Source organism: Schistocerca piceifrons, chromosome 3 (genome assembly GCF_021461385.2).
Source record: "Schistocerca piceifrons isolate TAMUIC-IGC-003096 chromosome 3, iqSchPice1.1, whole genome shotgun sequence".
NCBI classification, from domain to species: Eukaryota; Metazoa; Arthropoda; class Insecta; order Orthoptera; family Acrididae; genus Schistocerca; species Schistocerca piceifrons.
The window spans coordinates 234,526,849-234,541,992 of NC_060140.1; the positions used below are offsets into that span (position 1 = coordinate 234,526,849).

Consider the following 15,144-nt stretch of genomic DNA (forward strand, 5'->3'; position numbering starts at 1 on the left):
ATTCAAGTACTTCGCTCTTTGTGCTCCAGTCTTTTGTTCTCTCATAGTCTTTCCCTATAGCTTATCCTTAGTTTTCTCAGAATCTCGACCATCTTGCACTATTTCACATTGTCGAACTCTTTTTTCCAGGTCGACTGATCCTATGAACGTGCCTTGATTATCTTTAGTCTTTCTACCATTATCGACCTCTCTGGTGTCTTTACCTTTCCTAAAGCTAAACTGATCGTCATTTAACATATCGTCAATTTTATTTTCCATTCTTCTGTATATTGTTCTTGTCAATAACTTGGGTGCATGAGTTGTTAAGCTGGTGGTGCGATAATCCTCGCACTTGTCGGCTCTTGCTATCTTCGGAGTTGTGTGGACGATGTTTTTTCGGAAGTCTGATGGTATATTGCCAGTCTCACAGATTCTACACAGCAATATGAATTGTCGTTTTGTTGTCACTTCCCCCAATGATTTTAGAAATTCTGATGGAATGTTATCTATGCATTCTGCCTTATTTAATCTTATTTCGTCCAAAGTTTTTTTTTTTTTTTTTTTTTTTTTTCATTTCTGACTCTAGTACTGGACCCCCTATCTCCTCAATGTGGACATCTGTTTATTCTTCTATCACATCAGGCAAGTCCTCCCCTCAAAGAGTGCATCAATGTACTTTTTCCACGTATCCTTTCTCTCCTTTGCGTGTAACAGTGGAATTCCCATTAGACTCTTAATGTTGCAGTCGTCTCTTTTAATTTCACGGAAGGTTCTTTTGACTTTCTATATGCTGAATCAGTCCTTCTGCCAATCATTTTCTTTTCGATTTCTTCGCATTTTTTCACGTAGCCATTTCGCCTTAGCTTACCTGCACTTTCTGTTTATTTCATTCCTAAATTACAAGTATTTCTGCATTCCTGACTTTCCCTGAACATTTTTACATTTCCTTTTTTCTTCGACCATCTGAAGTATTTCTTCTTCTATACAAGGTTTCTTTACAGTTACTTTCCTTGTACCTATTTTTTTTTCTTTTCAAATCCTGTGATTGCCTTTATTAGAGATGTCCATTCCTATTCATTTGTACGGCCTACTGGGCTATTCAATATTGCAGTATCTATAGCCACTCTTCATTCCTTAGTACTTCCATATCCCAATTTTTTGCCCGTTGATTCTTCCTGACTAGTCTCTTAAACTTCAGCCTACTCTTCACCGTTACTAATCTGTGATCTGAGTCTGTTTCTGCTCGTGGGTACATTTACAATCCAATATCTGATCTCGGTATCTGTGCCTGACGGTGATGTAATCTAACTGGATTCTTCCCGTATCTTCCATCATTTTCCCTTGTTATACCAGTAATAATAACAGAGTTATCAATATCAGTTTCATTTCTGCTGCTAGTATTTTAGATCTGGAAGAGAAGTACCCAACGGAGTCTCAGTTTATGAAATTTGGTAAGTTGTTGGGAGAAAATGCAGCATCTATAATTTGGGAATTATCTTTTTTGAAGTTCAAATTAATTACAATCTTAAGCGGGAGCTAATGATTTCATATCCAAATAAGGGAACACGTGCCGGCGAATGAAGACGTAAAACGTTGCACAGTTACTGCATTGTCTCAACTCCTTTTATGCAAGTATCGCGGAGTTTCAGCCTAGCCACTACTCTTCCTCTTTCTCTGCTCCCCTCTCCCCTCCCCTTCCCCTCCCCCCCCCACACCTTGAGCATCATGGTTTATGGATTGGACGTATTGTAGACGGTACCTATTGTCCATCATAAGCATGCACTTCTATCACCGGTTACATAGTAGAGTCCCCATTCCCATATGAAATTGATATATTTGTATCATTTTGAAATTTTGTACAATGAATCAATCTAAAAGAATTGTATTTGTTACCAGTTAGCTAGTTATTATGGTCCTATCGTCAGCTGTGTGTGATGTGAAGTTCCTCAAACTTTTTTTTAATCTCTCGATCTACACCTAAATAATGAGAAGCAGGCTGAATGGAATGCACTCAAACTGAAAAAAAAAAAAAAAAAAAAATTTGACAGGATACTGAATGGTAGCAATGTTTACTTTCGTTGCACTGAGACGGAGTAAAGTACATTAGTAATTTTGTTTGACGTCATGGAAAAAATACATGATATTTCGTGTAACTACTTCTACGACCTGCATTTTTGCCTTATACTTCTTACGAACGCCAAATCTCTGAAATAGATACGTGCATCAAATCTGTAATTGTAATGAATACTCTCTCGAAGAAAACTGAAAATAATAATTAAAACTCTAAAAGACTATTGCATTTGCCCATGTTTCAATTGCCATCCAACTTTTTCTTTTTTATGCAAGAAATATCAATCGGTTGCAACAACATTTCTGCAATGCCATATAACTGATTCATTGTTGAATATTCTAATACGTCGCTTTGGATAAAACTCATTGGTTAAGATGTTTGATATATTTCATTAACAGCCCCTCCATTGATATTTTTCCTCATGAGAAAAATGAGTCAAATTTACAACGTGAACTTCTTCGCTGCATCATGTGCTTCTGCCTGTGCTGATTTCAAGACCACATCGAGCTTTTGATATCGAACTCCTGCTATGATTGGAGCAGCTACGACCACTCATGAGAGTAATTAACTGATTTCCTCATTAGCTGAAAGGCATATACATTCAATACACCTAATATTCGTACAGAAAACTAATGATGCTTTTACCTTTCTAAAGTAGCAAACGTCCATGCCCTCATTCCACTTTACAGCTCTCTCTCTCTCTGTCTCTCTCTTCACTTACTCGAACACTCGAATTAGAAATTATTTACAACATCCATCGTCCAAATACGGTAATTACTTCAGGGACTACGTCACTTTGAGCAAATAATTTTCTTCCTTCATCTTTAGTATCTTACATACGTAGTTTGCATAATGCCCCGATCTGCAGTCAGTTACTGAATACAGGGAGCCGAAGTACGATTCAACCATATTCGGATTAGAACCGACAGGTTCAAAATAATTATTGACATACATCGAAATTAATCTGCTGACTGAGACACACTTGACATCAGCTGTATTAGGTACAGATCTAGTACTCAATAGTGACATACGAAACTTTGTGCTGGATCGGGACTTGAACCCGGGTTTCCCTCTTATCGCGAGTGGTCACCTTAACAGCTTCGGCTATCCGTGCACGCTTCCTGGATTGGCACAAACTTCCATACGTCACATTGGATACGTACTATTACTGTACTCCACTAAATCCATCACTTAGATTCCCGCAACAAGGAGAATGAGACCACGAGGGATTGAGACCAGTGTTGTTATTGTCGTCTGTCCACCTATGCTTGTGATACATATATGCATGTCTGAAATAACTTTTATCAGATGTGAAAGCTGCTTGAAAGCGATTCAGTGAGTCGTTTGCTACGTTGGGCTATCTTGTTGGAAAGAAGCTGTACTCATTTTCATTATCTGTTAATTACTCATAAAATTCTTCGAAATTTGTCATGAAAACTTGTGTATTGACAGTCCAGTCAAAAATTATTGGCTCCTCTATACCATTACCGGAAACGGCACACCAATCACCAATTTTCTCATCATGAAGTGGACGCTAGAACGTCTCGCGATGATTTCCTCCATTCCAATATCTGATGTTCCGCCGATTAACATGGGCCGATAAATGAGACAATGCCTCGTCTGACAAGAAATACTTTGAGTCTGCCTGTCCAGCAGTAATGTTTTAGAGAAGCCAGTTACAGTAATCAGTACGTTTCAGTTTTCCTGGCTCCTTCAGTTCAATTTCAATTCATGAAGAATTTTATGACAAGATTTGTATTTAGGAGGGTTGTCCAGAAAGTAATTTCCGATCGGTCACGAAATGGAAACCAGTGCGAAAATCCGGTAAAGCTTTGCACAGATGTGATGGACAGTGTCTCTAGTATGCCTGGCCATCGTGTTGCGCCGCTCTTTTCAGTTTTGAGTGAACAGTGAGCGCGTAAAGATGCGTAGGGAATAGCGTCTCCCGCCAAGTGTGAGGGCCTGCTTAGAGATTTCGCCTGCGTCATGCAGCCCACATAACACAACTGTCGAGCAGTTCCTTCTCCATGCGAATTCTCGGCCGCACACTGCAGGGGCAATGAAGACGCTCGTGCAGCGTTTCCGATTAGAAGTATAGTCCGTAATTGGCTCCCTCTGAGTCCCATCTCTGCTCACAAGAATCGCTGCCTATGAAGACAAAACTTTCCCACAGGCAACGAGCTGCAGAAAGCACAGGCAGCTGCTTTCTATGACGAGGATATTGGAGAGTTGATACAACACTACGACAAAACTCGAAGTTGGAGTTGCGACTATGTAGAGAAGTAGGTGGAAGGTCTACCTAACTGTTGCAAATAAAACGTTTCTGGTTTTCACTGTGGTTTCCATTTCGCGACCGATGGGAACTTATATTAAAAAACTAAAAACCCGCCTCGATTGCGAAAAAAGCACCTGGTGTTAAGTGTTAACCCAGGTTTCGGCGGAGATAACTACACCTTCTTCAGAACAACAATAAAACCCACAAATGCCTAAGAACACCTTTGTCAATGATTAAAAGAACGCCATAGCTATACATTTACAAACGAAAAAGAAAAGAAAAACACAAACAATACAAATGTACAAAGTCAAAACCACTACTTAACTTAATTGTGTACGCTCCACCTCACACCGGCCTATATTCGATGGACCATGACCCGCCATAAACTGCAGCTACAAACGGTCGCGACCGTTGTAATAAAGGCTGTGTCCGTGTGATGCAGTGGTTAACATAACTGCCTAGTTAGGCTCGAATTCCGGTCAGGTACAAATTTTTACACGTCGCCGCTGATTCCTCAAAGTCCCGATGCAGCTGTCATCAATAGTTCCTTCCTTTTCCTTTCCTTCCTCCACCCTCCATCCTCAGTTTAGGTAAGAATTATATTTAACAGCAAATTGATGGGATATTGATTTTTTTGGACTGGCAATAATTCTCTTTACATGATCGGTAAAGGCCTGTGGAGCCGTAAAGGAAGCTTGCCTATTTCGTTTTGCATTTGATAGCGAACCTGTCGTACGCCATATTTTAACTAAATCATGTGTACTATTCTTCGCCGGGATATGGCATTCGGAAATTTTATCAACGAACACTTTACGCTTTTCTTCAAACAACTGAGAACAAAGTTCGGCCTCAACTACAGCTAACTTCTTGTGGACTAAATAAGCTAATTTACATAAGCACGCCGGCCGGAGTGGCCGAGCGGTTAAAGGCGCTACAGTCTGGAACCGCACGACCGCTACGATCGCAGGTTCGAATCCTGCCTCGGGCATGGATGTGTGTGATGTCCTTAGGTTAGTTAGGTTTAAGTAGTTCTAAGTTCTAGGGGACTTATGACCACAGCAGTTGAGTCCCATAGTGCTCAGAGCCATTTGAACCATTTTTTTTACACAAGCACAACAGCATTCACAATAATGCACTGCAGTGGAACGTAGCCGTACACTAACAAGTAACTATCCGTCAAAAGGCAGCAACAAACAGCTGTAACACATACACTTCCTAGTTACGCTAGCTGTGTGAGGGTCTTTCATAAACAGTGTCGGGTAGAGGTTTCACTACTCTGTAGTTCAACGGAGACGACCGATTTTATTTAATTGACAATGCGCCTCTCCATCCGTCTCGTCTCTATGAGTCAGAAAAATTATAAATGAAAGAACACAATTAAAATTTTCTTACGTAGGTTATGAATAAACGTCTGTAGAAAGTCTTTATTTTGTTTTCTTTTTTTTCTAGTTTTTGAAGGAGATAACACAATCTTCAGGGCTTTCAAGATCCACTTGAGTCATTTCGTTATTACCTGGCCAAGCACTCAAACCTAAAAATTGCGAGAATCTACTTCACAGGTGATCCATTTCAGTGCTTTCATAATTCAGTTTGTAGGCGAACATGTGCAAAGAAAACAAAAGAACCTTGGGGAACTGCGCCAACGGGCAAATAGCGAAGCATATTCTTGCAATATACAGGTCAGATTGGTTCATCAGGTCGCCACGAAAAGCCTAACGTGAATCTTGAATCTGATGATGGGGCTCCGTTCTCAAATAAATATCGGGAATAAAAACCTAAAATACTGAAACACAGACAGACGAAGGGTTTTTGTTAATGAAATATGTATATTTCACAATATCTGTTTCCCATGCTAATCAACAATTATTTCTTTAAAAATAGAATTTTACTTTGTTGTTTGTATTTATTTTTTTCATTACAGAAACGTAGGGAGAAGGATGTCGGTGTCATTAATCCAGAAATACTTGCTAGAGGGGAAAACCAGTGTTAGACGGCCTAGTTTGCAGCACACAGCTTCTGTTGACTGCCACCGTGGTGTTACAGCGCTGCGGTTATGCTTCAGTTTGTTTGGAAACTTCACAGAGCAAGGACCCCGTTTCATCGTTTTTCGGACTGAACAAATTTTTTAGTCGTAATTTTTTTCTTTTGTACATCGGGTTGAGGCGCTCCTGATGGCGGTTTTCGAAAGAGTGAATGACTATGGTTGAATGAATGTTATCATAAACTTTTGTTTCTGATATATGGCATTATGTGGTACTGATTTTGTTTTTCATATCCATTTGGGGCTAATTGGCATGGTTAGTTATAGGATCAGTTGGCGTAGCTATACGAACAGGTCACGTCGAAAAAGGCTAACAAGGAATGCCCCAGATTCTCAAGGGCCTCCTGATAGCCTGAATACATTTAAATCGCTTTGGTTTGGTGAAGTATCATGCCCGTCAGTAGCCTGGGAAGTTTGTCGAAACCGATGCTAACGAGAGTCTCGTTTCCACCATGGTCGAAAAGTGGAAAATTGGAGATAGATAGACAGACAGACGAGGATTATTCAATTTGGTACGAACAATGTAAAATTGAGCAAAAAAATTTAAACCATTTGTTCAAATACGCGAGCGCCCTACTCCTACATTCACGATTGATTCAAAACAATGAACTAATTTGAAGTTAAAATCTTATGGGTTATTAGGCCGCGTCATGTTTCTTCTAAAACGTTCGAGGTTTCGGCCCCTCTGCTGGGATCTTCCTCAGGATCTTTTGGTGTCCACTACTGCTAGAGCAGCAGTAGTGGACACCGAAAGATCCTGAGGAAGATCCCAGCAGAGGAGTCGAAACGTCGAACATTTTAAAAGAAACATGACGCGGCCTAATAACCCAGAAGATTTTAACTTCAGTGACAACGGCCACGAAAGCCTGCAGACTTAAATGAACTAACTTTTTTGAATAACTACAGGTAGCTATAACAGTTAGCAGAACTTATTGTCCTTGAATAATCCATTGTTTGCTCATAAATTTAAGTTCATAGTATTGTTTATACATTCGAGCGGAATTTACTTTTGTTCACGCATTATTTCTTCAAGAGGAATTTGTGTTTTGAAGAATTTATTCTTCGAAAAGGAAGTTACTCCGTTTTGATTAAAGAAAAATTTATTCCTCGCATATTACTGTTTTCTGGCTAAGTATCTCTATTCAAATCAGATTGCACCAACTAGCCTCTAGGGATCTGCCAACTAACCCCGAATAGATGTAAACTTTTATAAAATGTATTTTTGGGGTTACCTAAACACGTATTTAATTAATGGGTCGTGCATGATTCTGCAGTCACACTGTCAAGCTACCCACCGCATTTATTACAATCTCTCCAAGCATCGCGCAGAAAATAGAAAAATCGAAAACCCAAAATATGTGCCAACTAGCCAACGTCTCCCCTATGACCATATACGCGCTTCCAAAAGATTATTTGAGCAAAGCTCTTCGTTTGAAAGTAAGTTATGGTGGATACTTTCCTCATTGAGAGGTCTACTTGAATTAGATTTCAATGGCCGTTTTCGAATACAACGTTTAGATGCACTGACGAAATGAAAAACCGAACATCAAGAACGAGTTGTGCGACAGACATGAAAGTTGGTAGGCATGTTTCTACCTCTGAAAGATGGTGTCTATTAAATTTGGCAAAAGCAGCGTAAGAGTTGCGCTAGTAGCGCAACTGTGAGGGAGCAAATCAGGTTTGCCTTAAATACACGGCGTAACGGTGGTGAGGGTTAGTTGCCTTTGAGACTGGACGTGGTGAGTTGATGTTAGTCAAGAATGCCTTTACGGCAACAAAGATGTCATTATCAATACCTCACTGAGTTTGAACGAGAATATGTAATAGGGCTATGAGAAACTGGATGTTTGTTCTGGAATACTCCAGAAACACTTGACAGGAACGTAGCCACTATAAGTGATTGCTGGTACCGGTGATAAGGAGAATGTACCGTGGCAAGGAGACCGGGCTCCGGGAGACAACGTGGCACTATCGAGAAGGAAGACCACCGTCTTCGGCGAATGGCCCTGGCACATCGTACTGCATCTGCAGCAGCAATTTGAGCAGCAGATGGTGCCAGAGTGGCACAATGAATTGTTACAAATCGGTTACTTCAAGGGCAGCTCCGAGCTAGATGCCCTGTAGCGTGCATTCCACTGACCCCAAATCACCGCCATCTGCGACTCCAGTGGGATCAAGCAAGAGCTCATTGGAGGGCAGGGTGTTCTGTTATATTTCCTGATGAAAGCTGATTCTGCCTCGGTGCCAGTGATGGCTGTGTGTTGGTTAGGAGTAGTCCAATTGACATCCCGCAACCAAACCCTCTGCGTGCTAGGCACACTTCATCTGCAGTGCGATTTAGTATGACACCAGGAGCACCCTTGTGGTTATCCCACACACCTTAACCGTAAATTTGTACGTCAATCTGGAGATTCCACCTGTTGTGCAGATATTCATGAACAGCATTCCAGGAGGTGTTTCCCAACAGGATTTGCCCGTCCACATAACTTTGTTGCAAGCCAAGTGCTCTATAGAGTGTGGACATGTTTCCTTGGGCTGCTCGGTTACCAGATCTGTCTCAAATCGAGTTCATATGGAATATCATCGGACGACAACTCCAGCTTCATGCACAAACAGCATTAACCGTCCCTGTATTGGCCGACGAAGCGCAACAAACATGGAACTCCATCTCACAAACTGATGCCCGACACCTGAACAACACAATGCATGCACGTTTGCATGCTTGCATTCAATAGTCTGGCGATTACACCCGTTATTAAGGTACCAGAGTTTCGTATTTGCAATGGCTTATCTCACGCTTATGTTAACCTGTGCCCAGTACGTTGTCCTCGATGGTGAGTGTTCATTGGAGGTGAGGGTATCATCTGGAGAGCCCCAGGGAAGTGTGGTAGGTCCGCTGTTTTTTTCTATCTACATAAATGATATTTTGGATAGGGTGGATAGCAATGTGCGGCTGTTTGCTGATGATGCCGTGGTGTTCGGGAAGGTGTCGTCGTTGAGTGACTGTAGGAGGATACAAGATGACTTGGGCAGGATTTGTGTTTGGTGTAAAGAATGGCAGCTACCCCTAAATATAGATAAATGTAAATTAATGCAGATGAATAGGAAAAAGAAACTTCTAATGTTTGAATACTCCATTAGTAGTATGGCGCTTGACACAGTCATGTCGATTAAATATTTGGGCGTAACATTGCAGAGCGATATGAAGTGGGACAAGCATGTAATGGCAGTTGTGGGGAAGGCGGATAGTCGTCTTCGGTTTATTGGTAGAATTTTGGGAAGATGTGGTTCATCTGTAAAGGAGACCGCTTATAAAACACTAATACGACCTATTCTTGAGTACTGCTCGAGCGTTTGGGATCCCTATCAGGTCGGATTGAGTGAGGACATAGAAGCAATTCAGAGGCGGACTGCTAGATTTGCTACTGGTAGGTTTGATCATCATGCGAGTGTTACGGAAATGCTTCAGGAACTTGGGTGGGAGTCTCTAAAGGAAAGGAGGCGTTCTTTTCGTGAATCGCTATTGAGGAAATTTAGAGAACCAGCATTTGAGGCTGACTGCAGTACAATTTTACTGCCGCCAACTTACATTTCGCGGAAAGACCACAAAGATAAGATAAGAGAGATTAGGGCACGTACTGAGGCATATAGGCAGTCATTTTTCCCTCGTTGTGTTTGGGAGTGGAACAGGGAGAGAAGATGCTAGTTGTGGTACGAAGTACCCTCCACCACGGGCCGTATGGTGGATTGCGGAGTATGTATGTGAATGTGGATGGATGTGGATGTGATCTTGTAATGTTAATCGTTCAAATACGTCACCTAGACAAATGTATTCCAAAAATTTCATTGTTGTTGTTGTTGTGGTCTTCAGTCTTGAGACTAGTTTGATGCAACTCTCCACGCTACTCTATCCTGTGCAAGCTTATTCGTCTCCCAGTACGTACTGCAGCCTACATCCCTCTGAATCTGCTTAGTGTATTCATCTCTTGGTCTCCCTCTAAGATTTTTACCCTCCACGCTGCCCTCCAATACTAAATTGGTGATCCCTTGATGCCTCAGAACATGTCCTACCAACCGATCCCTTCTTCTAGTCAAGTTGTGCCACAAACTTCTCTTCTACCCAATCCTATTCAATACTTCCTCATTAGTTATGTGACCTACCCATCTAATCTTCAGCATTCTTCTGTAGCACCACATTTCAAAAGCTTCTATTCTCTTCATGTCCAAACTATTTATCGTCCATGTTTCACTTCCAACCATGGCTTCCATACAAATACTTTCAAAAATGACTTCCCGACACTTAAATATATACTCGATGTTAACAAATTTCTCTTCTTCAGAGACGCTTTCCTTGCCATTGCCAGCCTACATTTTATATCCTCTCTACTTCGACCGTCATCAGTTATTTTGCTCCCCAAATATCAAAACTCCTTTACTACTTCACGTGTTTCATTTCCTAATCTAATTCCCTCAGCATCATCCAACTTAATTCGACTACATTCCATTATCCTCGTTTTGCTTTTGTTGTTGTTCATCTTATATCCTCCTTTCAAGACACTATCCATTCCGTTCAACTGCTCTTCCAAGTCCTTTGCTGTTTCTGACAGAATTACAATGTCATCGGCGAACCTCAAAGTTTTTATTTCTTCTCCATGGATTTTAATAGCTGCTCCGAATTTTTCTTTTGTTTCCTTTACTGCTTGCTCAATATACAGATTGAATAACACCGGGGAGAGACTACAACCCTGTCTCACTCCCTTCCCAACCACTGCTTCCCTTTCATGTCCCTCGACTCTTATAACTGCCATCTGGTTTCTGTACAAACTGTAAATAGCCTTTCGCTCCCTGTATTTTACCCCTGCCACCTGCAGAATTTGAAAGAGAGTATTCCAGTCAACATTGTCAAAAGCTTTCTCTAAGTCTACAAATGCTAGAATTTTCATTATTCTGAATTAATTGTGTTTTGGTGTTGTGATTTTTTGCCGTCGTGTACTTTGTTGCAAAATGTGAAACATAGCCACTTATAATTACTAGGACAGCTTGGCTGCGAATCTGCCTGCAGGTGAAGACACATTTCATTCGGGGATGCGACTAGTCAAAGGCTGTGCTAGACAGAGCGTTCGTGATCTGCGACCATTCTGCGTAATGTGTGGTCGTTTCGTTACACATCTACGTCATCAGACACGCTCTCTACAGGACAGTTATCGAGTTCGAGAGAAATTGCAGGCTAGCAGTTGGGAGTGTGTTGGTTGTTATTAGCGTGCGGTCGTTGCACCTCCGGGTTGCTGGAGGTCAGCGAATGGCACGGCGCATGCGCAGTCTCTCGGCAGCGGCGTGGACTCACCGGCTGGGGGAGTGGGCGGGGGCTCACCTTGGTTGCTCCTCTTGCAGACGTAGCCGCCCACGGCGGAGCACCGCTGCCGCTGCCAGTAGAGGCCGCTGGGCACCTGCGGGTTGGGCGAGCTCACCCACTGCAGACCCAGGCACGCGCCCGACTGCGGCGTGTGTTCCTGGTCCCGCAGCCAGCCTGCCCCAACCAGACCAGACCAGACATTCACAATATATACAGGGCGTTACAAAAAGGTACGGCCAAACTTTCAGGAAACATTCCTCACACACAAAGAAAGAAAATATGTTATGTGGACATGTGTCCGGAAACGCTTACTTTCCATGTTAGAGCTCATGGTATTACTTCTCTTCAAATAACATTAATCATGGAATGGAAACACACAACAACAGAACGTACCAGCGTGACTTCAAACACATTTTTACAGGAAATGTTCAAAATGTCCCCCTTTAGCGAGGATACATGCATCCACCCTCAGTCGCATGGAATCCCTGATGCGCTGATGCAGCCCTGGAGAATGGCGTATTGTTTCACAGCCGTCCACAATACGAGCACGAAGAGTCCCTACATTTGGTACCGGGGTTGCTTTCAAATGCCCCCATAAATGAAAGTCAAGAGGGTTGAGGTCAGGAGAGCGTGGAGGCCATGGAGTTGGTCCGCCTCTACCAATCCATCGGTCACCGAATCTGTTGTTGAGAAGCGTACGAACTCTTCGGCTGAAATGTGCAGGAGCTCCATCGCGCATGAACCACTTGTTGTGTGGTACTTGTAAAGGGCATGTTCTAGCAGCACAGGTAGAGTATCCCGTATGAAATCATGATAACGTGCTCCATTGAGCGTAGGTGGATAAAACTAGAACGAGCTCTAACATGGAAATTAACCGTTTTCGGACACGTGTCCACATAACACCTTTTCTTTATTTGTGTGTGAGGAATGTTTCCTGAAAGTTTGGCCGTACCTTTTTGTAACACCCTGTATATTCACTTATGAAATTTGTTATTAACAATCCGAACGAATTCAAAAGTAATAACAGTGTGCATGGCTACAACACTAGGAGAAAGGATCATCTTCACTACTCAAGGTCAAATCTAACTTTGGCTCAGAAGGGGGTAAATTATGCTGCCACAAATGTCTTTGGCTACTTACCTAATAGCATCAAAAGTCTGACAGATAGCCATATAGAATTTAAAAGCAAATTTAAAGAATTTCTGAATGGCAACTCCGTCTACTCATTAGTTAATTTTTTGGATATAGTAAGTGGGTAATTTCCCCACCCCCCAACCCAAAAAATATATAAATAAAAAACATTAAGTCTCATGTAATACACTCCTGGAAACGGAAAAAAGAACACATTGACACCGGTGTGTCAGACCCACCATACTTGCTCCGGACACTGCGAGAGGGCTGTACAAGCAATGATCACACGCACGGCACAGCGGACACACCAGGAACCGCGGTGTTGGCCGTCGAATGGCGCTAGCTGCGCAGCATTTGTGCACCGCCGCCGTCAGTGTCAGCCAGTTTGCCGTGGCATACGGAGCTCCATCGCAGTCTTTAACACTGGTAGCATGCCGCGACAGCGTGGACGTGAACCGTATGTGCAGTTGACGGACTTTGAGCGAGGGCGTATAGTGGGCATGCGGGAGGCCGGGTGGACGTACCGCCGAATTGCTCAACACGTGGGGCGTGAGGTCTCCACAGTACATCGATGTTGTCGCCAGTAGTCGGCGGAAGGTGCACGTGCCCGTCGACCTGGGATCGGACCGCAGCGACGCACGGATGCACGCCAAGACCGTAGGATCCTACGCAGTGCCGTAGGGGACCGCACCGCCACTTCCCAGCAAATTAGGGACACTGTTGCTCCTGGGGTATCGGCGAGGACCATTCGCAACCGTCTCCATGAAGCTGGGCTACGGTCCCGCACACCGTTAGGCCGTCTTCCGGTCACGTCCCAACATCGTGCAGCCCGCCTCCAGTGGTGTCGCGACAGGCGTGAATGGAGGGACGAATGGAGACGTGTCGTCTTCAGCGATGAGAGTCGCTTCTGCCTTGGTGCCAGTGATGGTCGTATGCGTGTTTGGCGCCGTGCAGGTGAGCGCCACAATCAGGACTGCATACGACCGAGGCACACAGGGCCAACACCCGGCATCATGGTGTGGGGAGCGATCTCCTACACTGGCCGTACACCACTGGTGATCGTCGAGGGGACACTCAATAGTGCACGGTACATCCAAACCGTCATCGAACCCATCGTTCTACCATTCCTAGACCGGCAAGGGAACTTGCTGTTCCAACAGGACAATGCACGTCCGCATGTATCCCGTGCCACCCAACGTGCTCTAGAAGGTGTAAGTCAACTACCCTGGCCAGCAAGATCTCCGGATCTGTCCCCCATTGAGCATGTTTGGGACTGGATGAAGCGTCGTCTCACGCGGTCTGCACGTCCAGCACGAACGCTGGTCCAACTGAGGCGCCAGGTGGAAATGGCATGGCAAGCCGTTCCACAGGACTACATCCAGCATCTCTACGATCGTCTCCATGGGAGAATAGCAGCCTGCATTGCTGCGAAAGGTGGATATACACTGTACTAGTGCCGACATTGTGCATGCTCTGTTGCCTGTGTGTATGTGCCTGTGGTTCTGTCAGTGTGATCATGTGATGTATCTGACCCCAGGAATGTGTCAATAAAGTTTCCCCTTCCTGGGACAATGAATTCACGGTGTTCTTATTTCAATTTCCAGGAGTGTATTTTGTGTAATGTAATATCTTGTATAGACACATTTTATGAACCTGACACGTTTCACATTATTACGAAGTATCGTATTCATGATCTATGGAACAAGTACTAATCTAATCTAATCTAATCAGCAGCAGCACCACAAGACCTCAACACACTACACTACAACTCTACCCTTCACATCTAGATGTACTGTAAGACAAAAAAAAAAAAAAGAAAGCTGTGTTGTACCACAAAGGAGATGTACGATTGACATTAATACAGGTTTCGACGCAAAATGCATAGTTGTATACTCTGGCGGCCGATGAATGAAAGTGCTCAATGGCACAGCAGAATTGCTGAGGATAGTAAACAGGTGACATACCGATACCAGGCCATAACGTGTTTGCAAATTTCATTCCGTATACTCACAAGGGGAGGTCGTGACGTTCGGGTCACGGATTTACATCGGACTTCGTACACTTTTAGTACTCCATAAGGACAACGTAGAGTGCAAGTAGTAAGGCGTACTACTTAGGCGATTTCGAGAAAATCAGAAGAGAAATTTTAAACGTCAGTGATATACCGGTGCGTTTTGCCCCTAAGTACGACATGGTGCCAGTTATGCTGTTAGCGTTCAAGCTCCGTAATCGGGGGATCGCTGAATCTAAACCCTCTCATCCTTTATTGTAAATTTATATTTTTCCAACACTAA

At 43.2% G+C, this 15,144-nt stretch overlaps 1 protein-coding gene across 1 annotated transcript in view; it reads right to left on the bottom strand.

The window, feature by feature from the left end:
• LOC124788539 overlaps positions 1-15,144 on the bottom strand; it is a 573,870-nt gene that overhangs the window by 285,052 nt on the left and 273,674 nt on the right. The window contains exon 10 of the mRNA XM_047255809.1: positions 11,738-11,893. Coding sequence (XP_047111765.1) covers positions 11,738-11,893 — 156 coding nt within the window. The remainder of the gene's footprint in view (positions 1-11,737; positions 11,894-15,144) is intronic.